The following is a 14,738-nucleotide window of genomic DNA, read 5'->3' on the forward strand; positions in this document are numbered from 1 at the left end:
AAATATACAGAGGTGAGAAATAAGACCTCAACCCTATTGTCCCTCTGCAAATTTGTGTACACGGAATCAATCCCTTACCTCTCTAAAAGTGCAAAGTTTCAAAAAGTTCAATGAATAGAAGATTGTTGGGGGCAGAATAGATCTGGACAAGGAGAAGAAGTCTGGAGTTAAATGTGAGAAGCGAGGGACATATGCTTGTTTTGTTAAAATATTATATGTTTGCTGTTGAAGAAAAAAATCCAGACTACTTAACGTTGTTGTTTTAGTTAAATAAAACAATTAAATATCTGTCTGGTGATGTTTTCCTCCTAATACAGCATGGCAAGAAATTCCACCAAATACTAATGATTAACCTGTTGAATTGGAGATAGATCACCTCCCAATGACTTCATAAATGTCTGCTTCAATTACCTTTGGTAAATGAAATAACCAAACAATCATTCATTTTCTGATATAGCTGTAAAACTCATCTGAAAAGTTTTCAAAATAAATCACTGTTTAAAAATGTATAGTGTGTACCTTCTAAAAATGAAACCTACATCTATCTCTGAGTTGTGAAGAATATGCATTAAGGTTATAACAGCCAACAAGAATGCACTTTTATGTAGAAAACCATGATTAAATCGAGTTTTCCTGACTAGTGATTTAAATCAATTTGAATTAAATTAAATCCACCCTGCTTCTCTCAGTGAAGGGCACTCAGTCCTCTAACAGCAGCTAACATTTTACAGCCAAGGTCCTTCAGGAGGAGTAGTATATTCCATGTAAAGATATATTTATTGGAGGTGGGGAGGGGAGAATACTTGGAGACCTCACTTAGCTGAACTAAAAGTTGGGGGGAAATTCAAAAATAACTGAACTAGTTTGTGTTCAGAAAACATTATAGATTCCTCCACTTCTGACAGAAGAACTAGTGGAGTTGGAAGAGGATGAAAGCTTGTGTTTAGCAATAACAGTCTCTTACTCAATAACCTTTTCCTCTTCGGTAGGTCTGGAGAAAACAGAATAATGATGCATAAAGTGTACATTTTTTTGATCTTCATGGTGTTGATTTTGCCTTCCCTTGGTCTAACCAGGTATTCACCTTGTTCTTGTATCTTAAAGTTTGAATATTTTATAATTGGAGTTTGTCTGCTTTGTTTTTGTAACCAGCCCTCCTAGAGATGTATAGCTGTTTTTGTTTGTTTAATCTGTGTTTTGTAGTCATAATACCCTAAATTGCCTTTCATGTGAGGATCTCAAAGCACTGACAAGCACGTAAGGAATTAGGCCTCACAAATCCCCTGTGAGGTTGGAAAGTATTTCCAGCTGCTTTCTGTAGATAAGCAATATAAGGCATTGAGAGATTAAATAGCTAAGGCACTGAGGGTCACATAGAAAGTCAGTGGCAGAGCCAGGAACCCAGACCTCCTGACTCCCACTCTTGTGCTTTAGCCACAAAATTATCCTTTTCGTTCCCCACCTTCTTTGCTCCTGTAACACCCATCTGGCTGTCTCCCTGGGCACTGTGAATGTCTGCCTTCGGCACACTGTCTGCTGAAGATGAAACAGAAACATGAGCATTAAATGAAACACTTCCATTTTTATTGGATTCCAAGTCTCCCTTCCCACCTTTGACCGAACAGTGTTCAGTCATTACAGTAGGCTAGAGTAAACTGCAGTTTATACAGTTAAAACTCCCTCCATTTTAGAAGAGCGAGGTTGGTTGGTTTTGTTTGTTACCGCTGTGTTGAACTATGGAGAGTGAATTATATTAATTAACTATCTTTCTTCTAGTCTTGATTTTTTCTTCCGCTGGCTGTTTGACAGAGAGTCGGCTGAATCTGCAGTCAGGTTGGAGTAAGTATTAGCTACCCTCTGATATTTCACTGTAGTCTTTTTGCCAACTAACCTTTTTTAGTGCATGATGAATGTGCATCATTATGGATGCCCTATACTATAACGTGGGGATTCAGAATGAATGGTGGGATATGAGCTCCTTCTAGGTTATTAGGAAGAGGAGTCATGGATCCGAGCCCCTTTGTGCTGGGCACTGTAGAGAAACACATAACAAAGAGATGGTCCCTGCCCCGAGAAGCTTACAGTCGAAGTATAAGACAGAAGATGGATGCAACAAACAGATGGGGGCAGGGAGAGAGCACAGTGAGACAGTATGTTGAAGGTTGTGCCATATCATTGGAACAGGAATCTTCCCTAGAACCGCACTAAGATCTCGTTGTTACAGAAATTGATTTAGAAGAGGAGAAGAAATCTTCATGTTGTTTGGCATAGTGGTATCGAAGATCAACATTTGCAGATGTTGGGCAGCGGCTGTTTTTTGTTCTGTTTTTGTACAGCATCTAGCACAATGGGATCCTGGTCAATGACTAGGGCTCCTAGGCACGATCGCAAAACAAATATTTAAGGCGTCTCTGCTGAAAGAAACCACTAGTCTAGCATCTTGCCGCCAACAGTGACTTGAGGTATCAAATGACTCCCTCATCCAACATAAGCCACCTATCAGATTGTACTGTATATTCTTTTCAAATCAGTGTCACTTCAGATGCTGTTTATATTCTTGTGGATCCATGTTTGATGGCATCCTACAAAATATGCCCTTACTACTGCGTGTAGAGAATTCAGCAGTAGGCACTTGTAATTAAACCACTGCATCGAAGATTTTGCAACCATCTTTTGTAAAGCTTTGCAGTGTTTGTTCTGAAGAGGAGCTATTTCCAAATGTAACCTGTCCCCATTGCAAACCCTCTGCCTTCTAATCACTGACTCTGTTTCCTTGTAGATGTGTCTTCTTGCCTGACCAGGGAGCCTTCTTTGTGAACTACGTGATTGCCTCAGCTTTCATTGGCAACGGGATGGAGCTACTGCGCTTGCCTGGCCTCATCCTCTACACCATACGCATGATAATGGCCAAGTCCCCTGCTGAGAGGAAAAACATTAAACAGGTATAAGAGCTCCTCTCAATAGCATGGGGGCAATAAAATCCTAAGCAGCCTATCAGGAACTACAATCCTTACATAAGAACAGTATGTGCCCTTTTCCTTCACAGCTGCTAACTATCATCTGTGGTCATTCCTTGTGGCCTTTCTTTTGCTCAAACTAACAGGTACATGTCCCCTCCCTGAGCAGCACAGTGTGGATATGTAGGAGACTGTACAGTTTGAGCCCATGCCTGATTAAAACAAGCCATTCAGGGCCCATTCGTCCTTACTTGGAGCCTGAAAATCAGGTCCTCCGTCTCCACACCACCTCAAAATGAGAACTTTAATTAGGGAGTTGGCAAGCAGGCTTAGTTTAAGCCCACCCTTAACCACCACTTTATTCCCCTCTTTCCTCAAAACTCCATATGAAATTGATCTCTTTGTAGGTTTGAAAAAAGTTGGCTCATTAGCTTTCACTTCTGTTAATCTCTGCTGTGCTCTGAGGGTGTGAGAGAGGCTCTCTGTACTAGGATTCCAACCTGAGAGGTTCAGCTGACCGCTCAAACACTTGGGATATTTATCAAGCCAAACTGCAACATCTGAACCTCTAGAGCTCTGCCTGCTCTGAAAGCCAACGCACACAGCACCACAGAGGTTAAACTATAATTGCTACAGAGATCAAAGTTCTGGCAGCACAGACACAATAATTTTTTGCCCTGTGGTTGGGCATAGCTTTTCCCCATAGCTGAATTTAAGGAGGAGACTGAAAACAGGCTCCTTGGGGAATTCTCTTGACAGAAATATCAGTTTGCTGCAAGCGTGCTCTGTGTAAGCTTTCAACTTCTTTCTCTCATATCCTGGGATTAATGTGGCTACAACACTGCATACAACAATGTTGAAAGCACGTAATTAATTTACATACCACTTGTGCATCTGTAACTAGTTTGCCTGGGTGTCTCAAAAAACCAACAACACATCCCTCTGTTGTGAGGCGAGAATAAAGAAGGGGCAAACTGAATTGTTCCCTTTTTGAATCTAGTTTAATCCTTGGAAAGCTAACATTTGTGTTTGTTTTTTCCCTAGCATCAAGCATTTGAGTATGAGTTTGGAGCAATGTATGCCTGGATGTTGTGTGTATTCACTGTCATCATGGCCTATAGCATTACATGCCCCATTATTGTCCCATTTGGTAAGTTTGCCAATGAGTTGTGTGCACAGAGCAGGGAAGGGGGGAGAGGTTTGGTCTGAGCACATGACCAGGAGACTGGAATTCCTGAGTTCTTATCTCAGATCTGATAGTGACTTTCTGTGTCCTTGGACCAAAACACACATCTGCTCTGTCGTGAAAAATAGGGCAATACGCAACCTCACAATGTGGTGTTGGGGTGAATTAATGTCTGTACAGTGTTTGGAAGCTGAAAAGCACTACGGTATATGATGATAATTCTATTTCTGTAGCTTGAGGAATATATTAACTCTGACTTCTGTACAGCTTTAACAATTAAGGATGGAATTTTCAATTGAAAAGGTTTAGTACCATGCTTTTCAACCATATTAGCGTTTCATTTCTGCTTTCCTCTGTGCTCTGAGAGGATGTCTACATGTGACTTTCAGCCAAAGAGGTTCGGCAAAGTAGCCAAACTTTCAATGGGACTTTTGTTGCTAAATCCCTTAGGCACTTATGAAAATCTCACCCCCGAGTTCCATCAAAACAGATAAAATGCAACATAAAAATAAACACGGTGCAAACCAGATCACAGTCTTGCCTTCTGGCCCTGGTATCTATGAATGTTTTTATGTCCTAGGTGAATAATAAAAGAAAAAAAGGCTAGATGGAATCCTGAATGCTGATAGGAACAGAACAAATATACAGCTGCACAAACATGTCATTACTCTAGGTCACAGATTAACATAAAAGTAAAGCTATTTTCTCAGGGGAAAGTTTGTGAAGTAAACTTCGTATCTATTAAATGGCAGTGGGAAACATGTAAGATCTGGCCTAGACCCACAAAAATAAATTTAAGACAATTTTCTCTCTCTCAATTCTCTGTGCTCCATATTATAAAGATTTGAGGGTACTACTGCATACAGTGCTGCAATTCCTAGCTGCCACTGGAACTTGGAACATCTTGGCTTTTATAGGGACACAGTTGACTTGAAATAGTCATTTACAAAAATTAAAAGTAGTTTTAGGAATCACATATGTCTGGGTCGCCCTACCAATTTGTGATTTTTATATTCACAGTTTTCAGTAACCTGTCTCTATCCTCTTCTTCAGGTTTAATATATATACTGCTGAAGCATATGGTTGATCGCCACAATCTTTACTATGCATTTCTCCCTGCTAAACTGGAGAAGAAGATCCACTTTGCAGCTGTGAATCAGGCCCTTACAGCTCCGATCCTCTGTCTGTTTTGGCTCTATTTTTTTTCATTTTTGCGACTAGGTAAGGGTTATCTGTCCGTGATAAGCTTGAAATATTGCTCTATGATCTTGTGGTTAAAGCAGAGGGACCGGGATTCTGCTCCCAGCTCTGTCACTAAGTTGTCTAAAGTCATGTAGGAAGTTTCTTAACTTCTCTGAGCCTCTAATTGTGCATTTTTAAGACCGGGATAATAATACTTACCTGCCTCATGGGGATATTGCAAGGCTTACCGTCTTCACAGTACACCTCTACCCCGATATAATGCGACCCAATATAACATGAATTCGGATATAACGCGGTAAAGCAGTGCTCCGGGGGGGGCGGGGCTGTGCACTCCGGTGGATCAAAGCCAGTTCAATATAACACGGTTTCACCTATAACGCGGTAAGATTTTTTTGGCTCCCGAGGACAGCGTTATATCGAGGTAGAGGTGTACTTTGAGATAATCTAACAGGAGCTAATAGGGGAGGGCAAAGTAGACAAACACCTGTCAAGAATGGTCTGGATAATACTTAGTCCTGAGTGTGGGGGATTGGACTAGATGACCTCTCGAGGTCCCTTCCTGTCCTATGATTCTATTACATTTAACTTTTAAGCTGTTAGTTGACACATTCTCTCACTGATCCCCACTCACATTAGCCTCAAATTAGAAATGTTCATTGTGTCACAAACGTGCTGTATTAACAGAGGTGCTGGGGGAAGTTGGTGGCTTGACCTTTGGGCACCCAGAACAGTATGGGAGGTTGTTTGGGGGTTTTGTTACGCATGATGCACTTGAGGCTTTTGGTGCTGTGAAGGAGATTCAGCATCTTTTTTCTTCCCCCAGCTTTTCCCTTTGGGTTGGGGATGGAAGTGACTTTTTAAATCTAGAGCCTTATTAATAATTTATTTGTACTCTTCATTAAAGATATGTTCAGGATAGTCCATAAATGCCTCAGTCTAGCTGGAAAATATTGAGATTCCATTCCCTTGACATAACCACTTATGACACTGTAATTACTGTTAAAGTATTGTATGATCTAGTAGGGCCAGTATCCTGCTTCTAGCAAAGGCCTATTCCTGATGTTTCAGAGGAAGGCAAATGCCCACGATATGCACTGGCTAATAGTTAAAAATATATGATTGTTTTGTTTTGCAACTAGGAAGCTCAATGCTGATTAATCAAATTGTCTGTTGGTGTGATGATCTGCCCTGCCATGCTGGATACCTCAGTTTGATCCTGTTTGTTGACTTAGGATAGCACCCACTGTGAGCCAAGCACTTTCTTAGAAGGATGGTCCCTGCTCCAGTTAGCTCACATTCTTAGTCTTGGAGTTTTGGTCTCTAGTGCAGCAGTGGCTTAGAGTGCAGTGACAGCAGCTCACATGGCTCAGGAGAGTGGTTTGTATCACTCCACAACGGTTGCTGTGAATGCTCAGGTGGTATAGACTGGCACTGAAAGCAGCTTTGTCTAGTACCCTAAGGATGATGCCTGAAATATGGGGCTTCTGAGGATGGGGGAGAGAAAACCGGGGAAAGTCTTATAGGTTAAGACGTGGACTTGGAGAGCTCCTCTGTATAAGGGTCAGGAAAAGATCCTTCTATTGTGCTGTATGTAATGAGCAGGTCATGAAATGAGTGTCCCCCGCATGGTGCTTTGTTAGCTATTTTTTTTTCCTCTGTAGGGTTTTTTTTCTATTTTGTTCCATTCTCCAGAGAGTGAGCGCTCTTTTCAGATAAGCTATTTTGTGATCAGTGTGATTTGTTTGTTTGTTGCTTTTACCTACTTGAACCAGTGATGGATACATTCAATTTTGTATTCTGTTTGTTTGCTTTTAAGGTTTTAAAGCTCCCACGACCCTCTTTACGTTCCTAGTTGTCAGCATCACAATTCTCGTTTGTTTAGCTTATACTTGTTTTGTCTGCTTCAAGTACCTGAGCCCACTGAATTACAAGGTAAACTCATATTGAATGTATTGGGGAAATAACCACCAGCATTAGCACTGTGCTTGGTACTGCACAAACTAGTCCCAGGGAAACAAATGGCAAAATTCATGTTTACTTCAGTAGGAGCAGGATCTAGCCACAAGGGTTCAGTCCTCTAAGATGGTGAAAACATGCTGCTGAATAAAGAGGCAGGTTGTTTTGCGCACAAGGGGAGGGAGGGAGGGAGGCGTTCCAAGCATGAAGAGCAGTGTGGGAGGCAGGTACGAAGTGAGAGGCTTTGGAGGAGCACAGGAAGCAGCTGAGGTTTCAGTGTAATATATAATGGGACATTGTACTAAATCTGTTTACTAATAACCTGATGTTTATGATCGATTCCATGTAACTGGTTGATTTACTAGTTTAATACTTCGTCCTTACTGTCTTTATATAGATAGAAGAATTGCCAAGTGGAAGAGGAAGTGACTCTGATGCAGAAACAGCTCCAAGATCTGCTGTAAGACCTTAGCAAAAAGTATTTTTTACTCTTTCAAGGAAAACAAACTCCCTACACAAGCCCTTTTCTGGGCAGTGTCAGAGATTGCTAGTCTGAATGGTGTCAGGGTAGGTATTATCTGACTTGAGGGTCAGATGATCAGAACAATGCGCTTACCTATTTGAAAGGCTGCTCTAAAAATACCTTCTGACTTAAGCATGATAGGAATAACAGAGAGAGATTTTAAATACCCTTTGCTTCCAATAGCTACATGTGTTGTGTTCTGATTAGCTGGGTCTCACACCAAACACTTTAGTTGCATTTGAATGCTGACTATGCAATTACACTGCTTGGAGACTGTGCGAGGTGTGATATGCTCAGCAGAGCTTCATTACCACATCAACAAAAAATGACCACAAGACTTTGATATTTGCACTGGGTTTTGAAATACTGTTTGGGTGAATACAGATACCTCAGCGTGCAAGAGCCCATGTGATATGCAGGCACACTTGAGTTTTGCACTAGGAAATTTATTTTGAGGGACAAAGGACAATGTTAAGATGAAGGGGACAGAGTCGGGAGGGGACATAAAAGTAAAAAGGAGGAATTGTGGGGAAAGATTTTAAATAATAAATTATCCCAATATTTTAAAATTATACTAGAGACTTGGAGTTTTATTATTTAATGTTTGCAATTTCAGATGTATGTCCCACGGGTCCTGCTTAGCCATCCTACGGAAAGGACAGCACTGGCTCAGAAGGAGCAGCAATCATATGGCACCATGGGTGCTGATGCACTGGCAGAAGACAGCATAACCTACTTTGGGGAACCTGCAGAAATTGAAGAGGCATAGAAGTATTTCTGCTGATCTCCAGGACTAACACAAGGTGGTGCACTTGGTCCAGCTTTAATAGAACGGATCCCTCAAGCATTCTGTCAGCAGAAGAGGCACAGAAATAATTCAGCGTGTGATCTGCAGCTCTACTTGGAGATTAAAAAGCAGCCACCTTGGGACCGATTGTTTTACAGGCCATCTACTCACATTGTGAAACAAGTGTGCTGAATGGTATGAAGGAGACAATCCTCAGGGACTACTACTTTGGGTTTACTGTTTAATCACTTGCTTTATGGAGAGATTTCACTCTTCACAGAGATAAAAGGTCACTGAAGCAAAGCAGCCCCACAATTGCAGGTGTCAATTTATTTGAAATGACTCCCCTTGAATTTTAACCAGCGCCAAGGATTTATTAACCACTTGGGATTGATAAATCCCGAAATTGTCAGTCTTGATGAAAACTTGCAAGCAAATACTACCCCTACTGGGGAGAGCCAGGAAAAAGGCTTGTGGTGTAGTGGTGTCTCCTCTCCCACCACTCCAAACCAGTCCACACAACATTACTTTTCTGAAAGAGATGAGGGCTTTATTGTGCACTTTGATTGTGAATGTACCAAACCCAGAGGACTTTTGTGAATAAGGGATTGATCTGCTATAACTTTTATATATTTTTGCAGGGGATGCATTAGTTACTTTCTGGTGACTATGTTAGGGGCCTTGCACAAGAAACATTCACCTGCCAACAATAAAGGATGTAAACATTTTATCTTTTTCTTTTTTTAATCTCTCTGGTTACAGTGACACATTTCTGCACTTCCCTGGTAAGTGCCAATCGTATGAACTGTAAGATGTTACACCGTTTTTAAATTATGTAGTAGGAGCCAATTTATCCTAAAGCTACATTGTGTCAAAATGTAACTAAGCAATAATCACATAACAATAAAACACTGAGTTCAGCGAAATTCCAGAGCTGTCTTTATTGACTATCTTTCTTTGCATATTTAAACACTCATGTGCCACCTCAGAGACCTACCACTATTGGGACACTAATAAGTGAGTGGACCTCTAGGGCCCAATCCTGCAACGTGCTAAGTGGCTGCCGAGAAAGTGAGTACCCTTGACACTCTGAGAATGAATCTTGATGATTTGTATAGAAAATCCTTTTGTTCTTGTTCTGAATTTTCTACTTCTCTCCTTAAACTGTGAACTCCTCAGGCCAGGAGTGTTGTTTCTTGAATGTCTGAAAAATGACTGATGAATATGTCTTGAGTGGTACCACAAATAAAGGTGTTCAGTGTCTTGCCGGATTAGCCCTATATTCCCAAAGATCTGTTTCCTGTTCTCTTGCCGGACTAATGCTGAGAATGTCAGAGGAGATGATGGAAGGAACAAATTGGCAGAGTTTTGGAGAAGAGTCCTATCCTGTGAGTCGGAGGATACATAAAAACACCTGGTTCTACAGAAGTAAGTGAGAGGACCCTCCTATTAAAAAGGGCTGAATTTGTGCCAGGCTCTTCTGCCTTAAGTCATTATATGTTGTCCCTTTCCTTTTTAAAACTGTGATAGAATTGCCAGAAGTGAAACGTGCATTGGATGCAAACCACTACTTTAAGGTGTGGACTGAAACCAAGTAAAAAAGGATATTCTGAGCTACAGCTTCTACTCCATATTCTGACTTGTGCAGGTATTACATGTGGTTATGAGTAGGGCCCTACCAAATTCACAGTCCATTTTGGTCAATTTCAGGGTCATAGGATTTTAAAAATTGTAAATTTCATGATTTCAGCTATTTAAATCTGAAATTTCACCGTGTTGTAATTATAGGGGTCCCAACCCAAAAAGGTGAGGAGGGTTGCAAGGTTATTGTAGGGGGGGTTACGGTACTGCTACCCTTCCTTCTGCACTGCTGCTGGCAGGGCACTGCCTTCAGAGCTGGGCGCCCGGCTAACAGCCACCGCTCTCCAGCTGCCCTGCACTGAAGGCAGTGCAGAACTAAGGATGGCAATACCGTGACCCCCTTAAAAAAATCTTGACACCCTCATCCTGCATCTCCCTTTTGGGACCGCAGTTTGAGAAATGCTGGTCTCCCCTGTGAAATCTGTATAGTATAAGGTAAAAGCACCCAAAAGACCAGATTTCACGCCCCATGAAGTGTTTTTCATGGCTTTGAATTTGGTAGGGCCCTAAGTTTTGGGAATCCTGCTACTCATGGCCATGTTAGAGGCAATACCAGAAGGAAGCCTGGTAATTCTGCCGTCCCACTGACTTCTCAATTGTCTGGTTCAAGTTAAAGTTTAACATCCTCTTCACATGCATCTATTTAAGCAGTTCTCACCCCTTTTGTAGGCACCTTCACTGGTAATCCTGATGCTGAAGGGTTTGATTCCCACACTTGTCCTATTAGCTGTGGCTGGACACCAGTCAGGAATCCTTGTCTTCCACAGTAGAACTCAATTCTTTCACATTTGTTGCCACTGATCTACTGAGTGAGGTCCTGGGTCTGATATCTAGGACAAGTGTTGGCTTAGTTAGCTTTGGTGTCTGTCCTCTCTGTGCTCGTGAAAGGCGGGAGGCTGACAGTCCTTGACAATGAAGCTTCTTATCTTCAGGACAGATTCATCATGGACAGTGGCAATAATAGTGCCAGCTTCCACACGCAGCCCTGTCAATGTGCTTCAGACCTGCTCAAGATTCTAGATCAAAAACAAGAGTTGAAGCGGGGAGGAATTTCCATCTCACTGAGTAGTCATTATGTGGCCTCTGCTGAGTGCTAGCAAGGGGTCTGATGCAGAAGCTTATTTTACCTAGGCCAGCAAACCACCATGTAGCAACCACTCTTGGTCACCACCAACCTACGATAATTTTGAACTCTCAAACTGTACCCGTGAGAGGCTCTGTATCCATTACCAGTCCCTTTCCATTTTTGTATCCACTGTAGCATGACCTAGTGCACTCACTTTCTCAGTTTGGCTGGGGGATGGAAGCATCCACGAGTAAATTACAAGATCCCTGCCTAGCAGCACAGAATAAAGGCTGCTCTGACCTAACTAAGTTTGCTATGTTGTCCTTTGGGTCTATTTCAGAGCTGGAAGAAACTCAGAAACTGCACTGATTGTAGTTCATTCTTTTGTGCTGGTGAAAGTTTCCAAGAGGATAAAATTAGATCAGTAATAGGAACTCCCCACATTCCTCGATGAGCCTTAGGGAAAAAGCATTTCACAGTAAGGGATGGAAACTTCAGCAAATGTGGATATTGGACTGTACCATACATGAAATCCATATTTAAAGGCATTGTACATTCTTTACTGAACCTCTTATAAATCCTTTGGCAAGCATCCTAAGCCAATGACCCAGCTGGAGTTGCCGATCCTAACTCTCACAAGCTGTATTTCCTGAGATTCGAGGCCTGCAAACCTGCCTAGTATAGCTCAGAAAGAACAACGTCCTCTCCCTCCAACTTCTTGCTAAGTCATTACTTGCTTTCTGAGCAGCAGCTGTGTCCTGGAACTTGGTGTTTCTATGGAACCTGAATGTTAGGGAAGCCTGACATTCAAGTGTGACTAAAAGTTAGAAAGCGTGAGATGCTACATACTGTACACACAGCAAAAAACACGTTCTCCTAGACCGAAGCTAGAGTGGACGTATGGAGCCTGTCCTGTAACTGGGTGCATTTCTGTTCACCTTCATGCAGTTGTGCAAGGACTGAATTCCATTTAGAAAGAAGAAAAAAGTGCGAGCACTGACAACCGAATGTATTATGAAAAGATGGAGTCATCCTTGGAGAAGCAGAGATGCGGAGGGGGGAGTTTTCTCAGCCATTAGTTGAAGTGTGGTGGGTAGGATAGTAGGATCTTTGTGAAATATTTTTTTCTCCTGCCTACGTTTCATCACTAACCTGATCACACCAAAGGTTATGACATACTGTCTATGCAGTGCAGAGGCAGGGCCTCTGCCTACTCTTGGATGGAACAATACTTCGAAACATACAGATTTTTATCTCTACTGGATGGATTGCCTCTGCTAAAGAGAATATTTTTCTTTTAATGATCTATAACCCTCTCTATTAACAAACACAATGTCCATTTTCCTATTGTGCCCTGATGGCCACACAAGTATTTCTGCTAGATCCCGAAGTGACTTAACAGGCAGCTGTGCTCGTACTCTGCCCCTAACAGCTGCAAGTGTCTGCTTCAGATAGTTTAAAGTAGCAAAGCTTGGGTATTTTGTATCCTGAGGGCAGCTGTTCCCCAGGTCATAACAATGAACAAACCAATAACAGCAGATGCACTGAAAATTGACCCATTGGGTCAAGTCTCTGGCTTGCTGATATGTCTCCTGGCTCTTGCTAACATCTGACATCAAATTGATCAGGTCTGTGTGCAGAGCTCTCGGATCTCAGTGGCAGCAAGTGTGACTTCCCAATTTTGTTCTCTCAAGTAGAGAATTTCTGGATGATCTCGAATTGATCTTTGTTAGTACAGTCTATAAGTAGTTGCCCTTTGGGAGGGGCATGAATCGGGGCCAGCTGTCGTTTTGCTGTCTACACCAGGCATTAACGTCTAATCCTTCTGACAGAACATAGAGAATGGGGCTCCGTGAATTAGCTGGCCCAGTATGTGAAACTACCCTTCCACATTTAATGTGTCTCCATTACTAATCTCTTCCAATTTGGAGCTTGCAATCCCCAGTTCAATGAATCTGGATTCCTGGCTGATACCATAAGCTGTCCCCTCTCCTGGGGGGGGTAGGATTAGTTTTCTTCTGTGGTTGCTTATTCCCTTCTTTCCTGAAGCTCTGGTACAGCATACAATTGATCTTCACAGACCTGAATGCACTGAAATTCCCTCCTGGAGACCAGGTTTTATGACTAGAGGATACTATGTGGCTTTTTTGTAGTATTAAGTATGGATTTCACTGACTTAAGGAAGCTAAATATATATTTGCAATGTTAATTTTGGATCAAGCGCTATAAATCCTGTTTAGAAATGGCAAAAGCAGCAGTGCAATTTTGCCTCAATTCTGGCAATTAGATTTAGACCAATTTAGAATTTCCTTCTTTTTTAGATGTATAAAAATATACTTATTTTTAAATGTCAGGCCCAGGACTAGCTTTATGCAGCGTGTAGGTATTTACATGCGTGTATTTATTAGACTAAAAAACAGTAAGAGGCAGCATGGTCCAGTGGATAGAGTATGATAGCGGGAGCCTGGAGAATTGGTTTAACAGCAGCATAACAAAGAATTTTGGCCTGCTCTTGTTTGTTATAGCAAGCAAATAACAGGACTAGTCATAATACTTCCCTACCCTCATATCACTGACTGTCTAATCCCTCTCTCCTAAGCGTGTGTGTATGTTGTGTATCTACATTTGAAAGCTGTACCGAGAACTGCAGCTTAATAGTGGCCACTCACTTTAGATGCAGTCACTTTTCCCTGAGGCTCGAGGGGGGTTACTGAGTCAACATGGTTTCTAAATGAAGATCTAGAGCACTATGTTCTCCCCCATAGACATGTACAGCAGCTACCCTCACCCAACATAGTTGCTGGGGGAGAAAATATGGCACTGTATCTGGGATTGGTCAGACCATATTGGAACAGCGTGTTAACACTTAAAAAAGGATGTTGAAAAATAGAAAAAACAGTTCAGAGAAGAGCCCTGAGAATGAATTGAGGAAGCAACGATTGACTGTTCTGGATGGCTAAAGTTGGGCTTCAGTGATTTTTCAAAGGTGTTGAATATCTGCAGGTCCCATTTAACTTCAATTGGATTTTTCAGGTGCTCAGGCCTGACTGTCAGAGGTGCTCACTTTAGTTAAACATTTTGTGAAATTGGATCTGAACTCCAGGATCTCAAGTCAGCGGCAGAGCTGTGACAAGAACCTAGGTCTTCCGACTCACTGTCCCCTTGTTCTAACCAACAGACAAGCTCCCCCTCCACAGGTGCTGGAAAAGGAATCCCTTTCTGATCTATTCTGCAGTGGTGAAGGGGGAAAAAATGGTAAGTCACAGAAAGGTCACTAAATGTCATTTTTGCTTCTTCAACATACACAAGAGTATAGCGGCAAGGCTGGGGTGGAGAGCAAACTCACCACAGAGCAGCAGCTCCTGTGCTCCAGGGCTGAGCCGGACTCCCCACTCTGGGCGTTGCAACCTGGTGCATGC

General features: G+C 42.0%; 1 protein-coding gene across 3 annotated transcripts in view; it reads left to right on the forward strand.

Moving 5' to 3' along the window:
* The window catches only part of TMEM63A (transmembrane protein 63A), a 44,046-nt gene extending 34,518 nt beyond the window's left edge, over positions 1 to 9,528 (forward strand). For all 3 annotated transcript variants that reach the window (XM_026658190.1, XM_026658192.1, XM_026658191.2), the window contains 8 exons: positions 990 to 1,076; positions 1,777 to 1,839; positions 2,780 to 2,942; positions 4,002 to 4,107; positions 5,197 to 5,364; positions 7,163 to 7,278; positions 7,700 to 7,762; positions 8,442 to 9,528. In XM_026658190.1, coding sequence (XP_026513975.1) covers positions 990 to 1,076; positions 1,777 to 1,839; positions 2,780 to 2,942; positions 4,002 to 4,107; positions 5,197 to 5,364; positions 7,163 to 7,278; positions 7,700 to 7,762; positions 8,442 to 8,594 — 919 coding nt within the window. In that variant the 3' untranslated portion in view covers positions 8,595 to 9,528. The remainder of the gene's footprint in view (positions 1 to 989; positions 1,077 to 1,776; positions 1,840 to 2,779; positions 2,943 to 4,001; positions 4,108 to 5,196; positions 5,365 to 7,162; positions 7,279 to 7,699; positions 7,763 to 8,441) is intronic.
* The last annotated feature ends 5,210 nt before the right edge of the window (positions 9,529 to 14,738 follow it).

Source organism: Terrapene carolina, unplaced genomic scaffold (genome assembly GCF_002925995.2).
Source record: "Terrapene carolina triunguis isolate 2854851 unplaced genomic scaffold, T_m_triunguis-2.0 Scaffold406, whole genome shotgun sequence".
Lineage (NCBI taxonomy): Eukaryota > Metazoa > Chordata > Testudines > Emydidae > Terrapene > Terrapene triunguis.